General features: G+C 41.2%; 1 protein-coding gene across 1 annotated transcript in view; it reads right to left on the bottom strand.

The window, feature by feature from the left end:
* The window catches only part of FAM174B (family with sequence similarity 174 member B), a 49,089-nt gene extending 35,957 nt beyond the window's left edge, over nucleotides 1-13,132 (bottom strand). The window contains exon 1 of the mRNA XM_075273293.1: nucleotides 12,798-13,132. Within this exon, the coding sequence (XP_075129394.1) occupies nucleotides 12,798-13,069 (272 nt within the window). The 5' untranslated portion in view covers nucleotides 13,070-13,132. The remainder of the gene's footprint in view (nucleotides 1-12,797) is intronic.
* Nucleotides 13,133-20,608: the final 7,476 nt, after the last annotated feature.

The raw sequence follows: 20,608 nt of genomic DNA, 5'->3' as shown, positions 1-20,608 counted from the left end.
AGACTCATAGTGTATATATGCAAGTCCAGTTTAGCCAAGCATGCATGCATTTATAAAAGAGAGCAGGAATGTGGTGGCAGAGAAAAAAAAAAATAGAAGAAACCGGCATGATAAAATTCAAAATGTCTTATATGTCAGGGGAAAGTAGAGGGGCCACATGTACATAAGATAAGATGCCCTGCCAAAATCGGTAGATTCAGCTAATTTTTCTCTTATGTGTACTGGACTACTGGACCCAGTAGTAGGTCTACTGTAGGATCTGTTCACATATAGGGTGCTGGAATTATTAGGAAGATAAAAACACATTCATTAGCTTAGGGAGCCTTCACACGATGTAACGCTGCGCTCATTCTGATCGTAAAAACACGTTCAGAATGAGCGCATAAAAAGCAGCTCCCATTGAGTTGAATGGGAGCTGGCATAAGTGCGCTCCCCATTGAAATCAATGAGAGGCTTTTTTTCCCTATGCTTTCAATCTATTATGCGCGTAATAGCTATGCTGTGTGCTCTCTTCACTTCCTGGTTTTCTCGGCACATTAGTGGGCGGGGTTTCACTTGCTCTGCTATCTGCTATGTTTGCAGTCAGTAATGAGGGATTGGTTGTAAATGAATTACCACAGTATGAAGCTGATGTACAGGCTGATGTAGCAGAGCTGGATTTGAGTTAGTTTGTAATACATACAGAGGTACCGGACTCCCTATCTCAGCCCTTATCAGCCAAATTCAATTAAACTGACTGATAAGTAGAAGAGCAGGAGATAAAACAGCTCAGAAATCCTGGAGCTCTCACCTCCCCCCTCCCCTATCTAAGGACCTCAGTTGCTTGTCTGTGGCAGAGACATGCACAGCTAAGAGCTGAGAGCAGGCAGCTACCTCACTTGGGGACTGAGCAGATAAGCCCGTGGTCGGGGGGGCTGTGGTCATAGAAACGCATGTAAACAATGAAGTGAATAAATTAAGATAGTGGCCAAACAAAGCAGTTTTAATAAAGCAATGTATTTCGAATAATTCTTATAATCACATAAACTAGCAGTATAGATAGAATCCTTGTTATGGGACAACCCCTTTAAAGCTTTATTTATGATGGTGATGTGGGGGCCTTCCATAGGACCCCCATCGCCATGACAGCACACTGGCTTCCCACAATAGCAAACATCTTCTTGACGTATTATTACATTAGTCTGTGGGAACAGGCACTTGCTCCTGACGTAACAGTAGGTCATGGGGGAGAGGGACTAGTTAAAAGGCAGGCGGACACAATTCTATCATTTAACTATGACTGTGTGAAGGGAAGCAGAGGATTTGAAGCTACGTAAAATTCTGTTTACACTGACATTGTTCAACATGGGTTTTCCATTTTAACAGGAAAAAACGTAGGCAAACATTTTAGTTGAAGTTCACACTGACGTCAGTGAAAATTTTTAAGCCATCAGGTTAATTTTATTTTAGATTTTCGGAAAGCTACAATATTGGGACCCTCATTTACTAGACATGTATGGCATATTCAGTGACAGGTGTGTAGGAAAGAAGACCTAGATATGTTGGATTTCAGCATCCCCATTGTTTTGTTCTCAAGAGAGATGATTGCTAGAAGCTTATTCCACTCTACCTTTGGAGTACATACACATACAGTGTCAATACATACACGTACAGTCAGTGGATTTTCTTAGGCTGTGTTTACACATTGCTTTTTACTCAAGACTTGTATGTAGTTTTAACTGCAGCTATGAATAGCACATTTCTACTAGGCCAGCAAATCAGACGTTTTCAATCAATTGGCCCTTAGTATACAGATGAAATGCTAAGTAAAGTGTAACCTGTTACTGCTATTAATAACTGCATGCAGTTCTGCACTAGAAAAGTGCAGTGTAAACCCAGACTTAAGGTGCCTATAACACCTTGAATAACATTTACCAGTTCCCAATCACAGTACTGCTCAGCAGAGCATGCATGTATTTTGAATGATTACAGGGGAATTTATTTGCTGTAAGACATCATACTGGTGGGATCAAGAGCAATAGATGTAGGGATACCAAAATTCTGCCATGTATTGAAGGTATATGACCAGCTTTAAATAAACAGACTTGCACGAGACTACAGCTACACAAGGGCCAGATACTGTAAGATAAAAGGTTTAGTCCCTGCAGTTAGAACTACTCTACAAGGGTTAAAAGACAAAGCGACATCCATAACAAAAATTGACAAACAGCAGGTGGTGCCAAACCTGTAGAGCAAAACTCTGAAAAAACTGTATATAAGCCATTAAAAAAGTTTTTTGGGGGTTTTTTTGCAAAAATTCTGTACCCCACATGCACCACTTTCCTGAGCAAGGAGCTGGCATAGACTTATGTTTAGATGCAAGATCACCAGAGTCAGAAAAGACTTGGGGATTTTGGTGGACAGTAAGTGTACCCATAGGACCTCGCAAACCCACTCAAGTGAATGGGTTTTAGAACTCACCACCAGGTTTCGGTCCCCTGTTCAGTTTCACTGGGGCAGAAGAAGGAAACCCAGTGGAATACACAAACCAGACAATGAGAACAAGTGTGAAAGGGGCATAAGTCAATGACAGTGACAAGGAGACAACGGAAGTCGCTACCACAGCATGTGGTGATAGTGGATTCATTGCACAAGTTCAAAGAGGGCTTGGATGCCTTTACCACACAGAAAATATCACAGTTATGGGTTGTAGATTTTGATAAGGACAAATTGATCCAGTGTTTCATACTGATCGTCAGATTGGAATTTTTTCCCCAACATGGGGCAAATGGAATAAGCCTCATATTTTTTTTTTTTTTATTTTTTTTTGGGGGGGGGGGGGTTGCCTTTCAACACTTTAGCAGTATAGGTTAGACTTGGCTAACCTGTGTCTTCATCCAACCTCATCTACTATGCAAGTATGAATTAGGCACAAACTCTGTAGAATACACCAGTCTGAATACTTCAGGCCTTGGTGCTGCAGGTTTATTCCAAAGTGTGTGGATTGGATTTGTGATCCTGTCATTTTCTGCAGGTAATTTGCCACAAACATGCAATACGTCACCCCAGTCTGATACTGATGCCTTTTGGCCTAAATAATAAACTATAGATATGCAAGGTGTAAAAAGACAGTCTCAACATATGAAAACTGTGCAGGGTTTGTATCAGCAGTGGTCAACTCTGCAAACACATCGAGGTTTATAAAATGTATACACATTTACACATGTAAGCTACTATTCTGCACTCTGCACAGCCTCCACGTGCAAATACAGGTAAACTGGAACTATTATACCTGGGAATGTATGTAGAAACATAGAGCTGTTTGTTCTAGGGGTTATGTAATATTTACATTGTGATGTACAACAGCTGAGAAACGCGACAGCACCGTCTTCTAATCAGCAACTGGTGGGGTCCGTGTCCAAAAGCAAAGAGCAATTTCATGCTTTGTTGTCCTACAAATGAGCTCTGCACAGGAATAAAACACTCAATCCTCTGGGATCATCAAACAAGAAAATGTGAAAGCCCATACTTACATGTTTGCCAATATAATAAAGTAAAGGCCAATGTGCTATCCTAAATGTAACAAATGGTTATCTAAGGTATTGTATGGGGGTTGAATACTTGTCTTCTAGCCCTAGAAAGACAACAGATAAAGAGTTTACTTAAAGCACGTTTAAAGGGGCTCTATCATTGGGAAAAGTAATTTTTCACTAATCACATCCTTGCATAGCCTTTAGAAAGTCTATTCCACATGTACCTTTTGTATGTAAATTGTACCTTTTGTATGTAAATTGCCTCAGTGGTTTTTAAATGAGACCGTTTTTATCCTTATGCTAATTAGCCTCTTGGTGCACCCCGGAAGTCTCATCGTGCACCCTCTGCTATTCTTTCCTATGAGTGTATACAGCACAGGCTGCTGCTGCTGACTCAACTTCCTGCTTGCACACACAGATAGGAGAGAATAGCAGAGAGGAGTGCAATTAACATACAAAAGGTACCTGTGAAATAGTCTTTCTAAAGGCTATGCAAGGCTGTGATTACCGTATATACTCGAGTATAAGCTGACTTTTTCAGCACATTTTTCATGCTGAAATAGCTCTCCTCAGCTTATACACGAGTCAGGGTCCACGGAGCACAGAAACCTGGAAGGACCTGGAAGGGGGAGGTCCTTTAGTGCTACTGCTCTGTGATTGGCTTGTCATGAGGTCGCGTGCCTGTGATGTCATCAAAGGTCCTGTAGCCACTGGTATGCAACATCTGCAGATAAGGTTGAGTCTAAATCCTAGTAGCTCCGCCCACACCAGAGTCTGATCACATGGTCATGACGTCATCAGCGGTCCTTTAGCACACTCAGATTTAGCATCTACCCTGCAGTTGAGTGGCCAGGATTCATTGTGTCTTATGGAAGATGTCTGTTGTATGGAGGAGAGGAAGCTACAGTAACGTGACACACACAGGGACCTTCCTTTAGTTACTCTGCCTATTAATGTCAGGCATTTGGGGTTATTCATTTAGTTTCAGTAACTCCATGTGCCTCACATTAATAACAGTTAACCCCATCATGTCCCTCATTAACTCCTGTGTGCCCCATATAAGGGTTACTAATATGTGAGACACATGAGGGTACTAATGAAGGACCTTAATTATGAAGATACCTAATTATTACCTCCATATGTCCCACATATCAGTAACTCTTATGTGAGGCACACAGGGGGTTAATGTGAGGGACATGATGGGGTTAAGTGCTATTACTATGAGGCTCATGGAGTTACTAAGCTGCAATGCACATGACCAGACTTTTTATCTGCAATCGACTTATACTCGAGTCAATAAGTTTTCCCAGTTTTTTGTGGTAAAATTAGGGGTCTCGGCTTATATTCGGGTCGGCTTATACTCGAGTATATACGGTAGTTAAAAATGACTTTTGCCAATGATAGAGCCCCTTTAACACATAGATAATGTAGTCTGTTGCTACAAATGCAACCATTTATACTATTAGCACAAGTCATTAGAGATGAGCAAGTAATATTCGATGGAATACCTCCCCTGCATAGTTATTGGTTTAAAAAAGCGCCAGGGAAGGTGGGAGGGGAATCAAATTTTTACTGCGTTTACCACATGGTATTCGATTGAGTACACCAATAACTATGCAGGGGAGGTATTCGATCGAATACTACTCGCTCATCTCTACAAGTAACCATAATATAGGAGATCCAGGAGCAATAAACTGCAGATATAGGGCTAATACATACAGGCATGATGCAGCTACTACGATCCCTGACATAGGAAGAGTAATCTATGAGCACAATAAGGAAAGTTGCTTGTTGTCAGTGAAAAAATACCTAATCTATAATCACACAAAAAGCCAGAAGTAGATACAAGTGCATAAGTAGGTTTTTCTTACATTTTAAGATGTTACATGTACAAAATGTTTAGCTTCAGCAGTTTGCAGACTTGTGTTGAGGCTGTGAGGAGAATCAGCCTCTCCCATCTCCATTCATTGTGTCAAAGCAAAACAAAACTCCTTCTACTTACTCTGAAGGTGTCCTATCTATGAACAGGACATCCCTAGTAACATTTTTTAGACAATGGATAAATGTGTAATTGTGGCCTAAAGAAACAATTCTCGTGGGCGAAAAAAATAGTTATGAGCCATTAGTCCCAAAACAGACAATATAGGAATCAAAGCAAAGTTTTAGTCACCAAACAGTAAAATGCTCCCCAGTGGCCCAGTGCACAGTATAATGCTTCTCATTGACGACCCACCCTCCCCCCATCACCACAATAGTACAAGGCTCTCCAGTGCCCCACCCAACAACAGTATAATGTTCTTCAGTGGTATCCTGAGAGTATAAGGTTATCCAGTGACACCCCACAACAGTATATCCCTCTCCAGTGGACCCTTTGAACAGTATAATGCTATCCTTTTTGGTAGTAATCTGGAGCCCTGAATAGTTACATTTTATGCCCCTAAACACCTTTTGCACATCAAGGCAAAGAATGAAGAAATGGCCATGCATGCAAAACACTCTCCAATATCATTTCTGTGGGAGTTATGGGAACAGATGAGCACAATACTGGAGATAGAGCCCCACACCTATCAGACATGGCACACAATATGGATATCCCATAAAGGTGTATGATATTTGTTTAACAATGATTCATATAACAGAGGATATAACAACTCAATAACATAAAATAATTAAAGTGTCTCCAATCTCCATGTATCTACAGTCATGGCCAAAAGTTTTGAGAATGATACAAATATTAATTTTTACAAAGTCTACTGCTTCAATTTTGCTAATGGCAATTTGCATATACTCCAGAATGTTATAAAGATTGATCAGCTTAACAGCAATTACTTGCAAAGTCAATATTTGCCTAGAAAATGAACTTTATCCCACAAAACACATTTCAACATCACTGCAGCCCTGCCTTAAAAGGACCAGCTAACATCGTTTCAGTGATTGCTCCATTAACACAGCTGTGGGTGTTGATGAGGACAGGGCTGGAGATCAGTCTGTCATGATTAAGTAAGAATGACACCACTGGACACTTTAAAAGGAGGCTGGTGCTTGGCATCATTGTTTCTCTTCAGTTAACCATGGTCATCTCTAAAGAAACACGTGCAGTCATCATTGCACTGCACAAAAATGGCCTAACAGGGAAGAGTATTGCAGCTAGAAAGATTGCACCTCAGTCAACAATCTATCGCATCATCAAGAACTTCAAGGAGAGAGGTTCCATTGTTGGCAAACAGGCTCCAGGGCGCCCAAGAAAGACCAGCAAGCGCCAGGACCATCTCTTAAAAGTGTTTCAGCTGTGGGATCGGGCTACCAGCAGTGCAGAGCTTGCTCAGGAATGGCAGCAGGCAGGTGTGAGTGAATCTGCACGCACTGTGAGGCGGAGAATCTTGGAGCAAGGCCTGGTCTCAAGGAGGGCAGCGAAGAAGCCACTTCTCTCCAGAAAAAACATCAGGGACAGACTGATATTCTGCAAAAGGTACAGGGGAGTGGACTGCTGAGGACTGGGGTAAAGTCATTTTCTCTGATGAATCCCCTTTTCGATTGTTTGGGACATCTGGAAAACAGCTTATTTGGAGAAGACGAGGTGAGCGCTACTACCAGTCTTGTCTCATGCCAACTGTAAAGCATCCTGAAACCATTCATATGTGGGGTTGCTTCTCAGCCAAGCGCTCTCTCACAGTCTTGCCTAAAAACACAGCCATGAATAAAGAATGGTACCAGAATGTCCTCCAAGATCAACTTCTCCCAACCGTCCAAGAGCAGTTTGGTGATCAACAATGCCTTTTCCAGCATGATGGAGCACCTTGCCATAAAGCAAAGGTGATAACTAAATGGCTCAGGGAACAAAACAGAGATTTTGGGTCCATGGCCTGGAAACTCCCCAGATCTTAATCCCATTGAGAACTTGTGGTCAATCATCAAGAGACGGATGGACAAACAAAAACCTACAAATTCTGACAAAATGCAAGCATTGATTGTGCAAGAATGGACTGCTATCAGTCAGGATTTGGTCCAGAAGTTGCTTGAGAGCATGCCAGGGAGAATTGCAGAGGTCCTGAAGAAGAAGGGTCAACACTGCAAATATTGACTTGCTGCATTAACTCATTCTAACTGTCAATATAAGCTTTTGTTACTCATAATATGATTGCAATTATATTTCTGTATGTGATAAAAACATCTGACAAACACACATAAAAACAGAGGGCAGCAGATCATGTGAAAATATAATATTTGTGTCATTCTCAAAACTTTTGGCCATGACTGTACTTCCTAAACACCTGCAGCTGAAGGTCCAGATACAACTGTTGCATGCAGAGATTTTCCAGCTGACTATTAAAAGAGGCTTACGTTATCCCAATGTGTTGTCCATATGGCATGTCAGATTTCTGTATTTGAAGTGGGCGTATGACATTCGGCCCCGCACAGGGCCTCTCATTGCTGCAGCCTATGAATCATATACAGTGGATAGTAATTTGTAAACCTAATCCATGAGATCGGGTACATGAAATACTAGAATCTCAGCCAGCGGAGCCAAAAGATAAGCCAATATTGTAATTTTACCATCACAATAAAACTACGAATAATGAAAATAACGATACAGCATACACCATAACCCCCCAAAAAACATACATAGTAGCCACAGTTTATAATGCCAGACCATAACCTAAGAAAAGGTGAGGCTTTTATATGTATGTGCCGCTAAATAAAAAGCTTTATGAACAATGTAAGAAATTCCACTGTGGTCAGATCATGAATACACCGTATTATAGCACTAAAGTCACTGTATTCAGAATGTGTCTCATGACAATAGACAAATAAAGGCATCTGTCAGAACGCACACGATACAGATCACATTGTTACAGAGTAACTTTACCCAACAGATGTTCTGACTGCACTAAATCACAAGACATGTTTACTGTGAATGGAGACAATAGGAGCGGATTCAGCTTTAAGTGCCTACAAGTAACATAATATCCATCCTGAAATACACAGACACAATACCATTCCAGACAAGCAGAATCACCTATCCAGGCTGGCTATATAACAGCAAGAAATACTTGTAGAGGAAGGAAAAAAATGTATTAAAATACAGTGAGGTTTTCTACATCAGTTGTCCTCTCAAAAGAGTTATAGCATATTATATAACAGAAAAAGGGGTATTCTTCTCAAGATCGTGCTTCAAAGTAATATCACGGTATTAAGCTAAGGCTGCACAATGATTTTGGCCATGACTCATGTTGTGCCACTATAGATAGTCGGGTCACTGTGACCCCTTCACTAGTGTTGGCCAATAGAGTCACACTGTAATCTTCAGCAAGCAGCAGCTTCGAGCTACAAAAAAAGTCAAACATTGTTCAACTTTTTTTTTGCAAAGGTTGCAGCACCCTCAGGGGTCACATTCACTAGCACTAGTGAAGGAGACGAATCGCAACCCAACAATTTTTGGTGATGTGACAGGAGTCAGTGTCATGGGGCAGACTTGCTGTAGAAACCTGATTTCACACCCCAACCCATTCTCTAAAGAAATTTCACAGGATATCCTGTACATGAGAATATACAACATCTTTTCCAGGAGTATTACATAAGTGATTGGTTTCCCTGCAGTGTCACAGGAGGGATGACAAACTTGGCATTCATGGAAATCAATTGGAGTCTAATGGATACATCATTTTCAGAAGAAATTCCCTGTTATTTTGCAGGCAGAACTAAATCACATCTAATATAGACACTCCCTTTAAGAATATGCTGCCACTTTAATAAGGTACTAAAACTAAATAAGTAGGATTAAACTAGAATAAATCTGCACCGTAGAGAGGAACATATACATGGATGTACTGTTTCCCATCTCAGCCCCTACAGCTGTCATCTCCAGCACTCAGGGACTGAACTTTTATAAACCCGACATTAGGAAGTTTCTGCACTTCCAGTCGACTTTCCTTTAACCCTGTTCAATGCACCGCACATCTGTTACAGATCTACAGCTGCAGCGTACAGGAAGACATGGATTCACGTGTTATTACATGTACATATGACTTTCATACGACTGTCATGGGGCAAGGATAATAAAATTCTACTAATGGAGTTGCCCAGAAATACAGATAATCTACAATACAACAAAAACTAAAGCCTTGTTTTATTAATGGAAAAATTACTAGCAGGGCTGACTTCTGTAGTTTACGCAATTATTTGAGGTCCACGCTATAGAAGTGTGAGGACCACTATTTGACCACAGGATTTGGGTGTCAAATCTTATAATATTGGTGCCATGACCTCAGGGTACAAAGAAAGAGCATCAGTTCTAGGGCCTATGCAACAGGTAAAGGTAAGCATAGGATTATACATATGTATGTGTTTCAGAGTGCATATATTTCATTCTAATAGTCCAAAATAATCTGGGAAAACTGCTTATAAAAAAGGACATTAAACCAATCCTCCATCCTGCTAAAAGAAGATCTGACCATACACTAAACATATGGATTTTTTGTACATCACTGCCCTATGACAGACACTGTGCTGAAAGCTTGGGACAGACAATAAAACAGAGCAATGGAACCAGAGGCTGCAGAATGGAGGGCCCCAAGTAAGAACACGACACATGTTTAATGCACCATTTCGTTCTAGTATAGTGGAGGTCACTAAGTAAAATAGAACACCTGCAATAACAGCATATATTTCACTGACCAGCAACTTACTAGAAGAAATAAATGCAAATAAAACTTCTTTTAATAAATATCTTTAAAAGAGATCTAATATAAAGGTCACTGTGCGTCACACACTAGGGGGTCCATGTAGATAAAGACCTCCGCATGTAACTTGTGAACAGTCTAACCCCTATAAGGAGCAGGAAGCAGGAACTTACAATTTTTGTTACTTTCTAAAACTATTCTCAGAGGGAGATATCTTAGGATCCTCCTCCAGTCCCCCCCATCTTTGAAAGGCACCTTTAAAAATGTATCTAGGGTATACAAAGACCTCTACAGGTGTTGGTGGGAGATCCAGTCCTTGGAAAATTATTTGAAGCACCAAATTGTTCCTAGGGGATTGAGGATCTCCCTTACACCAGCACCACGTCTGAAATCCACCACCATTCAAGAGAAGTGGGAGAGCGAGGTCACTAACAGCTCATTGAGACTTATGAAAATCTTGTTGGAGGAGGAGCAAACCTTCTTCAAGACCTTGGAGACTGACCTTAATATTGAGAGATTTACCTGGTTCTGAAAACAAGGATAAGTAGAAAGTAACAAAAATTGTAAGTTCCTGCTCCTTATAGGGGTTAGACTGTTCACAAGTTACATGGGGAGGTCTTTATCTACATGGATCCCCTAGTGTGTGTGACGCACAGTGACCTTTTCATATTAGGTTTTTTTTGTTTTTTTTTAAGATATTTATTAAAAGTGAAGTTTTATTTGTACTTATTTCTTCTAGTAAGTTGCTGGTCACTGAAATAGTTTTTGATGTCTAGAAGAGTGAACATTGAGGAATCAGTGATGTGTGCAATAACAGCAGCGGCAACAAGAGTTGCTAGTAAAGATGTCTCACAATGTAAATCTTCATTTAGCCCCAGTTTAAAGGGAAATGACAAAAGTGAAATGAAAGTTCAGAAACTTAGAAGATGTATTGCATTACTTTTCATTGATCTTGAGTTGCAGCCTGTACTATGATTCCTGAGCCGTTTCCACAATTCAGCAGCTCCTGTGGGCTCAGTGTCTGCAGGGCCCGTTCTGTTGATCTTCATTCTGCTGGTATTGTAAGGCGAAGGGCCCACATTGTGGAAAAGCTGTTTTTTTTGTTGAAGATTTTGCTGCAATTTTTTAAGCCAAAGCCAGAAGTGAATGTAATAGAAGGGAGAAGTATTAGAGCTTTCTATACATTTCCCATTCCCATTGAAGCCACACTTGGCTTTGGCTCATTAAAATATAGCAAATTCTGCAACAAAAAAAAAGCATTGTTTCCGCATCGTGGAGCTTCCGTCTCAAGTAATCTGAAGACTGAAGTATCATACTGGGGCACAAGAGTTCAGCTGAGTTTATAGGAATGTGGAATTACTTGAAATGTTGTTAATGTTGATAGTCAGTAGTCACATCTATGCTACAGTCAATAGTTGTCAGGTGTTTGACAGGAGGAAGCTGTCTATTAGACCAGTGATGCCATGTGACTGGATGATTATCAATGGAGTACCATGGCAGCTTGGAGCCCAGCAAAAGCACCCCAATCTACTATAAGCATCTACCAATAAAGCAATGCCAGAGACAGCCGAAACTGCCTATATCTGTGTACCCATGATAGGCTTTACTGCTTTGAAAAACCTTTATATTCCTAAGAAAACAAAAGTGAAATCCTCCACCACCCATAAATATACTATCAACGCAACACAATTAAAAAAAATAAAATAAAAATACATATTTGGTAGTGCTCATAAAAAGAGTAACAGCAGAATAAACAAATAAATGCCAGGCTAGATCCTATATTTGCAGCCACCTCCACATGAATGAATCAATAAGTTATGTGTATTCCTAAACTATTCTGCAGAAAACAAGATTCATTCAACTAGAAAAACAGAGAAATCAAAAAGTTGTGCCTTTTGGTTGGCAAAAACTTGCCCAAAGTGGACTGATACTTGTTTTGAGTCATATACATAATATTTTTTTCTATGGCTTTATACCGTAACATAATAACGCAGATTAAACATTTTAACTGTGGGAGGGGTATGCAGTAACAGCTGCTATGGGGCACTAAATCCAAAGAGGGCCACCTCAACTCCGAAACTGAGAAGTTACTGGTGTCAATGGAGTCGGATAGGGAAACTGTACAGGAAAAGGTGACAGGAAGGAAAACTAAGTGCAGAAGTCAGGAAAAGACCAAACCTCTCTTGCTGTAGTTGGCAGTCAGGGTACCTTGAATATTCGGTCTATGCTTTGCTCCGGGTCCCCTGGTTACTTCTAGGGCCCCTGTTAACACTGCTAGAAATAGGATGCATAGGGTAAATATGATTATTCTAATAGAAGAGGAGCTGGTTAGCTCAGAAAATGCCATTAAATAATTGCAGGCACCTTTGCAATGTGACTGGTGCCCGCACAACAGAAACTTACACTGTCACATATATACTAGTTGTCCCGCACAAGTAAGCTCTAGCCCTGGGCACATGGCATGTCCATACCAGATGGAATATTATACTGTCAGAGCAGCCTCTACCACAGCCCAGAACTGCTCTGACTGACCAAGCCTTGCAACAAGTTGTCAGCCTGTTGCAGAGGTTTACACCCCCCTGCTAACATGCTGCACAGCCAGTACCTGAATATCTTGACGATGAGGCAGCCGATGAGGAAGGTGCTGAAGCCGCACACGAAGATGAAAACGCTCTTGATGGTGGGCATGTATTGCCCTATGTTGTTGAAGCGGGTCACCACAGAGGAGTCGTTGCCCTGAGTGACCGGAGTCTGCACGGTGCTGTTAGCAGGCACAGGGGCGAGGGATTCCTCCTGCTCCCTCCTGTACACAGCGCTGCCCAGGGCAGGACATAGTAGCAGCAGGCACACACAGCAGCCCAGCAGGACGGCTCTCATCTTCTGCTGCCCTCTGGTACCTCAGCGAAGGGTTAACGAGCACTGGAAGTAGCGGCTGCCTGAGCCGTGTCTGCCCCTCACTGTGCACTGCACTCCCCGCTGTCCTGCAAGCCGGCTTCCTGCATAAACTAGCTGGATATTGAGAGGCCGTGGTGTCCAGGGATTTCCCTTCCCCCTTCTCCTCAAGGGCTTACCATTCATTGGTGGCTCAGGAGGGGGGCGGGACGGGGCCGCCCACAGGCTTATCCAGGGCAGCGCTGGGCAGGGAAGTTCTCGTGGGTCCCTGCCAGCCCTGTCAAAGCAACTTGAAGGACAGGAGACCTGCTCAGAGGGAAGGCTAAGCCGGCCCTGGCGCTGGCAGGATCTACAAGACCAGGAACAAGGAGCAGCCAGCCGGCATCAGCAGCTCAATGAGCTGTCGCATGTAAAAAAAAAAAAAAAAAAAAAAAGGTAAGGGAAAGGGTAAGCAAGCTGGCTGGTCCCCCTGCTCAAGTTGAGCAAGGCACCAGTACAGGGGCTCCTTTTCCACTTACAACAGCTTCCAGATGCCCAAGAGCCGACTGGCTAGCTTCCCCCTCCTCTAATGTTTTTTGCTTCTAAATGGGGAAAACACTTAGATGATAGTTTATGTTGTTCAGCCTAAGCTTGTCCCCAGGAGAGGAAGGATTTGCACATGTGGTAGGGAGAGACCCTTGCAAAATACTTTTGTAATTGGCCTGGCAGAACTTGCTAAGTCACCGATAGCAGCAAGTTTACAAAGTTGTAGCACAGTTTGCTAGTTCCCTGCTGTGTCACATGTTTCTGCTATTGTGTAGCTCACTGGAGAAGCCAGAGCTACAGTGGGAGGGAAAAAACAGCAGCATGAATCAATGGGGAGGAGTATATCAGACTAGCCCAGGCTCCCCATAGGCACTGGAGCTCAGCTGTAGTCACAGATCACAGCTCTGCCTTACATGAGGTCAGCTAAAAAGCACCTAAGCAGAAAGCTCCGAGAAAAGTAAATAAACCTGATGGTATTAAGTATATGAGTTCATGACTCACTTTCAGGTTCCAACTTCAGTCAGTAATGCTATCAGCACTGGAAGAATGTGAACACTGTCTTAATGTAAATATGAGAGGTGCATTTATTCAAACACTCCCATGTTAGTAGAGGGTTAAAATGAATGGGAGACAAAAGAGATTTCAGCTACTTGTTCTGTCAGTGTTGTTTTGTGAATAGAATATGAATTTAGGTTGCAGGATACAGGGAATTAAGGATTCATTTTAGGGTTGGTTCACACTAGCGCTTGTATTCCGTCTGCAAGGAGTCCGCATATATATTGGAGTCGCAATATCATCCAACTTTCTATTAGAAGCCATTGTGAGGTGGAAGCATGTCCTGGGATAAATATTGCTCTGGATATAAGTATTGCACCTATAACAGAACGGGATAACACGACTAGGGAGGAGGCGCCACGTGTCTTAGGAATAGTTAATAGGAGGATACTACAGAAATCTTAAAAAAAACCCAAAACACTGGTCACACACGTGCATCAAGACCGCAACAGGTACACTCAGTCTACCTTTAAATATCTCGGGTTACTCCAAGTTGTAAAAAACAACAAAGTATCACATTGCAGATCCAAGTTTGTTGTCATATAGCTAGAGAATATCAGGACACAACTAGCAGAATTGACTGATTTGTGGTGCTGGCTATTTTGCATTGTGTACAATAATTGTGATTTATGTGCCCCTAAGGTCCGGGATATTCCGACCTCAATAAGTGGCAGTAGTCAAGCATGAGAGGAGCAACCACCGGGAGCAAAGTCATCCCCAAAGCCAGGAAAAGGGACCAGCACTGGCGTTAATGGGGGGGGGGAGAGTACTTATTATATAGTATACATATTTTATATTATAGAGTATACATATTTGCCGGGGCCAGAAGCGTATTATATAGTATATGTAGATAGAATAAGGATAGCCCTTTCCCCAAAAGTAGATACCAATAATAATAGCCTCCTTCCCAAAAAAGTATCTATTTTAGATGGGAACATATACGTCGGGCAGGAGGTCGTGCCGGCCGAAAGTAATAACAGATTTGTCTGCCCGAATGTCCCTAGTGATCCCAACAGTCAGCCAATTTACTTTGGGTAATCCATGCAGGCGGTAACAACATGGTCTCTGTCTGGTGGCCAGAGCTGATCACCAGGATACGATCGGACTTCGACAGGTTTCCAACAACCTTTTTACGGCCTTAGTCGCTGTATGAGGTGAGTCCAAGGTTACAGTGCAGCGTGATCCGCCCGCGCTTGAGAGATCAAGAAAACACTCAACAGATTGTTGGCAGTAGTGGTCAGGCACTACCAGCTACAGGGGGACAATCGGATGCTGCTGCGAAGCATGGTATACACCTAAATGACATTGAACTGGACATTTTTGTAGCGGGGATCCAATATGGAATAGAAAGGGTGCAGTTCTTGCTTAGGGGGGGTCAACAGTAGTGTCTCACCACATACAGACACTGGGCGGAGTAGTGGTCAGGCACTACCAGCTTGAAGGAGACAATTGGATGCTACTGTGAAAGGATGGTGTACACCTGAATGATATTGGGTTGGACATTTTTCTTTCAGGGATCCAAGATGGCATAGAAAGGGAAAGTAACTTTGTCCGTATTTATGTGAAGATCACACACAAGGGGGATTTGGTGGAGGGGAAGGGGTTGTTTGGTCCAGGAAAGTGCTCAATACGGCCGGTCTACGCTGCTGCTCCTCACACTGCAGGAAATGGGAGCGGGAACCCGGAAGGGTTTTACTCCACGTTGCAGTGAATCATTTGATGAAGGGCAGAGGGAGAGGGCACTGAGGATACCCTGCCTAACCTGCTGTGCCACCCCTCCTGGTGAGCAATGTGTCCTGTGCCAGTGTATTGTATCACTGTCATCAGTGTGGCGAATAGTCAGTGTCCTATATCCTGCTGGGGGGGGGGGAGTTGGACCTGGTTGTAGGCTTACACCGAGATCCATTGGCAGATTAGCAGGACCTTGGCCCCCTTTCTCAGTGATGAAGAGGACCAGCGACGTGCCCCACCGAAGACAGATCCAGCTTCCCAGTACATTATACAGAATAATTAATGGCAGCATCATGAAGAAAAATTTGTCCCGCAAAGATTAAGACCTCATATGGCTCTGGGAGCAGAGAAATAAAAAAGTTATGGGGTTTAGAAGGAGGGGAGTGAAAAACGAAAATCAAAAAATGCCATCGGCGGGAAGGGGTTAATGGCCATCCTAGTATAATATAAAAGCGTGATATGCAAAATATTGAAAAATGGGAATATTATATTCACTTTTGTACCATTATTAAATATATATATTTGGATCTGAATATTTGGATTCCAATTAGTTAATTTTGCAATAATAATTTATTTATGGCTTTTATTTTTATGCTAATTGTGAGCAACACATTTGCAACATTCACAGAGGCAAAGTGGATGAGATTTTGCCAAATGTCCTCCACATGTCGCAGAAAAAAATGCTGTGCAATTTTTGAAGTAAACCTATCACATTGAACATGCAGCCCAGTCTGCTGACAGCTTGTTATAGAGGAGGAGCTGAACAGATTGATGTATATTTTCATGGTAGCTCTGCTCTTTCTATGCTTAGGAGTCATATGGGCGGTCCTATCAGTGATTGACAGCTATCTCACTGAATTGGACCACCCACTGGACTCTAACCTACAATCAACATAAATCTGCTTCGCTCCTCCTGCTGTATAACAAGCTGCCTGCATATTGGATAGCATTTTGCATTTGCATTGTTACTGCTTCTCCTTAAACATGGATTTTACTCTTCTCAGAGCATCATATGTCCACAGTGCACCAAAGACGTAGCGATGTGAACAGGACTTTAGGTTACTGTATATTTACTTGCATGTTAGAATAGCTGCAGACATTTCTGTAACTGTCCAGTTCATCTATAAAGGACTTGCAGAAATCTACGCATATGCACAAGAAAAAAACCCATTTGGATGTATTGAATGTATTTCAGTTGCAGAAACATCTGTAACAAATCTGCCATATGTGAACATACCCATATTTTCAATAAAATGAATGTAGTACGTTACATAAACAGTTTGGCAAGGAGAGGGTTTAGAAAATTGCACAATATAGAAGAATCAGGCAGACATGCCATACTAATTCACACATAATATCACAACAATGAAAACTTTTTATAGAAAACAATTGTAACAAGACAAGCGAGTGAATGTGGCGGAGACAGACATCTTCACGCTGCTTTTATTTAAATGTGGTCTATGGCATATTTCTGTGACATCAAGTTTTAAACAATCTTCTACATGACACAGCTCATAAAGCAAGTTTTAAAATAGCACGCGTGCGCTTTCATGTGGCCGCGCCATATTTTCCTGTTGGTATAAATACTGTTATTTTTAATACACTTCTATCACGCATATATTGTTCCCTGGGAATCAGGAATTTTTTAAAGGGCGCACAGAGAAAAAAACCACATTCTTATTTGAAAAAATTTCTATAAGTTAAGATTTTTTGATTTTCTCATGCCTGCTGTAACAAGTCCTATTTGAAGCAGACTGGTCAACATTCCCGACATGTACGTTTTAAGAATTACTTCTGTTCCCTATAAATATAAGAGTTCTGTATCATCTTTTCTTAGAACTCTGTTATGTTGTTTCTCTGGTATTCTTCTTAGAATGTGTATGAATAAATTGGATGTAACCATTATCCATGTCAACAGGGAATGCCCTTGTAAACACTGACATTGTCCAATCAGAGATGAGATGGTCAGAAGCTGTTCCTGCACCACGCCCTTGCCATATGTGTAGTGTGCAGAAACATCCTCCTGTCCATGTTGTATATGTACAGATGTAGCAGTGTTAACCCAAAGTTCTGCAACTGGTTAACCTGTTGCAACTTGATATCTTTTCACAGAGACAACAAAAAACTATGAAAAGTCATTGAAAGATTTTTTTTCAATGACTTTTCATTGTTTTTTGTTGTCTTCTTGATAAGATATTCCACTGCAGTGCAGTGCATGTTTATAGTGGTCAGAGCAGAGATTATGTGAAATGACAGGGAGTAATCATGAGAGGAGTTGTCATCTTTCTAGCCCTCTAAGGTGTTGGGCACTGTGGCCGCTGCTGCCACTATTACGGTGGTAGTTACACCACTGGTCCAGTAGTTGACCCTGACAGTATCAGAATGTGTGTGTGCCCTCCCTTTTGATAAGAGAAATGGTAACATCAAGTTGTTAATTTATTCATACATTTCTAGGAGGAATAACAGAGGGACACAGTGTAGATGGCGAACATCCAGCATTGTCATTTCAAGCATTTTCTGAAACAGGTATGTTGGGAGTGCTGACATTTCCTCTTTAAATTGATACAATTCTGACTTCCTGCAGCCAGCACTGGAGGGAGATTAGAATTTTATTGCACGCAATTCACACCTTATTACATACAATTGCACCTTAAAGCGGTTGTCCTGTCCGAGACCAAGTATAATGGAGACTGATGGCCTATATGCAGAATAGTCCATCAGAATCTGATCAGCTGATTAAGATGCGAGATGCTGTATGCAAGGTACACATCTGGAAGCAGCTCTGCTCCTTATCAAGTGAAAGGGAGCAGAGCAGCACAACCACCACTACAGTGTACACTTTACAGGTACTATAAAATGCAGCATTTTTTTCTGCGGTGTATAGATATTGAAGATTAAAAAAAAAAAAAAATCTATGAAATGATTTATAACAGAGCCCTCCTCTTCTGTACTGTTTGCTTTGGGTCATAATGTACATTGGTGACAGCAGGAAGAAAAAAACTGGTTGAACCTGTCTCCGTACATCCTGTTACAGTGCTTGTTTAGTCAGTAAATACAGATTTCGTTAATTCTTTGCTTGGAGTATTAAGCAGAACTTCTTAGGTAATGCAAACTTACAAAAGGATCCTGTATAACAGTGGAACATACTGGAATTGAGGCTACAACATCAAATGGATTTTGACAACTAACTGCACATTTTTGGTTGTTGAAGATTCAAAAGATCTTGCAGTATGAAACTTTTTGAAGACCTGGACGGGGACAAGTTGTCATACCTGACAAAGCCCTAAGAGTGGTGCTATTTCAACAAAAAATAATCAAATCAACTCCATTACTATAAAGCCTTGTGTTTTATAGGAATTTTTTTTGTAGCATATGTAGCATATCTGTATTACAAGGTAGTCACCAATTTCTCATCCAGAGTTATAAAAACTGCTCCTGTTTTTGCAAAATCTTGTATGCATGTGTTCCAAATGTATATATCATATTTTGTTTGGGAGGAGTATCATTGCGGTGAGTGCCTTGTTTACAATGACTTTTTCTGTTCCACAGAACTGTCAACAAGCAGGGTCAACTCCTATTTACACTGTACAAGGGTTTAACTAAAGGGTGCATTGCATTTTATAGTTTTTTTTTTGTTTGTTTTTAAACAAAGCATGTTTTAAAGCTTTTCTCTCCATAGACCTCCATTGTATCCTTGATTTTTTTAAATTTTAAATCTGCAACTAACAAGCTGTGTTTCTGCAACGTGTGGCCTCAGGCTCAAAGACGAATATATAAATGAAATGATCTATTCAAATGCTGCCTAAGGCTAAGGCCCAACTTTGCGAAAACTTTGGCTCAAAAAAACGCAGCAAAATTTGCAACAAAAAAAAACTGCGTTTCCACGACGTGGGGATTTAGCCCCATTGTGGGAAGGCAACATTGTTGGCTGCTTTGCAACCACATCAAAACAAAAAATTCTTCTCTCTATAGTAGCAGCAAAATGAATGAGAATTTGTGTGATGTTCACATACTGTAAGCGTTTCTGCTGCGTTTATTTCCACAGGTTTATTTAGCTGCATTTCTGACATGTGTGGTGTTAGCTGCAGGCATTTTCAGATGTGGTGGAAACACAGTGTAATAAAAGCTACCTTTTACCCTGCAGTTACGCAACCGAATTGTGCAACACGGTCCGTGTGTATCATGACGGAAAAGGGATTCCTAGCAGTATAGTTATAGTCCCTGCCTCCAAACACATACCCTCCCATATCGATTGAAACTTGGGTGAAACCTAGTTGTGTGAATGCACAGTTACAGTGCTAGCAAAATTTTCGTTTCATCTCATTCACACACTTCGAGAAAAAAGCTATGGAAATACTACATTTTCAAAAAACACATGCATGTTAAAAAGTAGAGAATGACTGTTCGCTCATCTCTAGCTACAACCAATCACAAGGTCTCCTTCATTCTTCTTATGAATGAGTCTTTGACATTGGTGTTTGATTGGATGATAGTGTCCATTCATGTATGTAGCAATGGAATTCTATTGGTTTATTTATACCACGTGATACATAGACTCACACGAACTACAACTATGACAGTAATGAATAATGGAATACTAAAAGAGAATCAAAATAAATAAAATAAACGCCCAGAAACGCCCCAAATTCAAATATATTTAACGAAATATTTTGTTTATGTTTTATTTATTTCAGACAACATATTTTTAGTTCA

The sequence above is a fragment of the Leptodactylus fuscus genome, chromosome 5 (genome assembly GCF_031893055.1).
Source record: "Leptodactylus fuscus isolate aLepFus1 chromosome 5, aLepFus1.hap2, whole genome shotgun sequence".
NCBI lineage: Eukaryota > Metazoa > Chordata > Amphibia > Anura > Leptodactylidae > Leptodactylus > Leptodactylus fuscus.
This window is presented reverse-complemented; position numbering and strand designations above follow the sequence as displayed.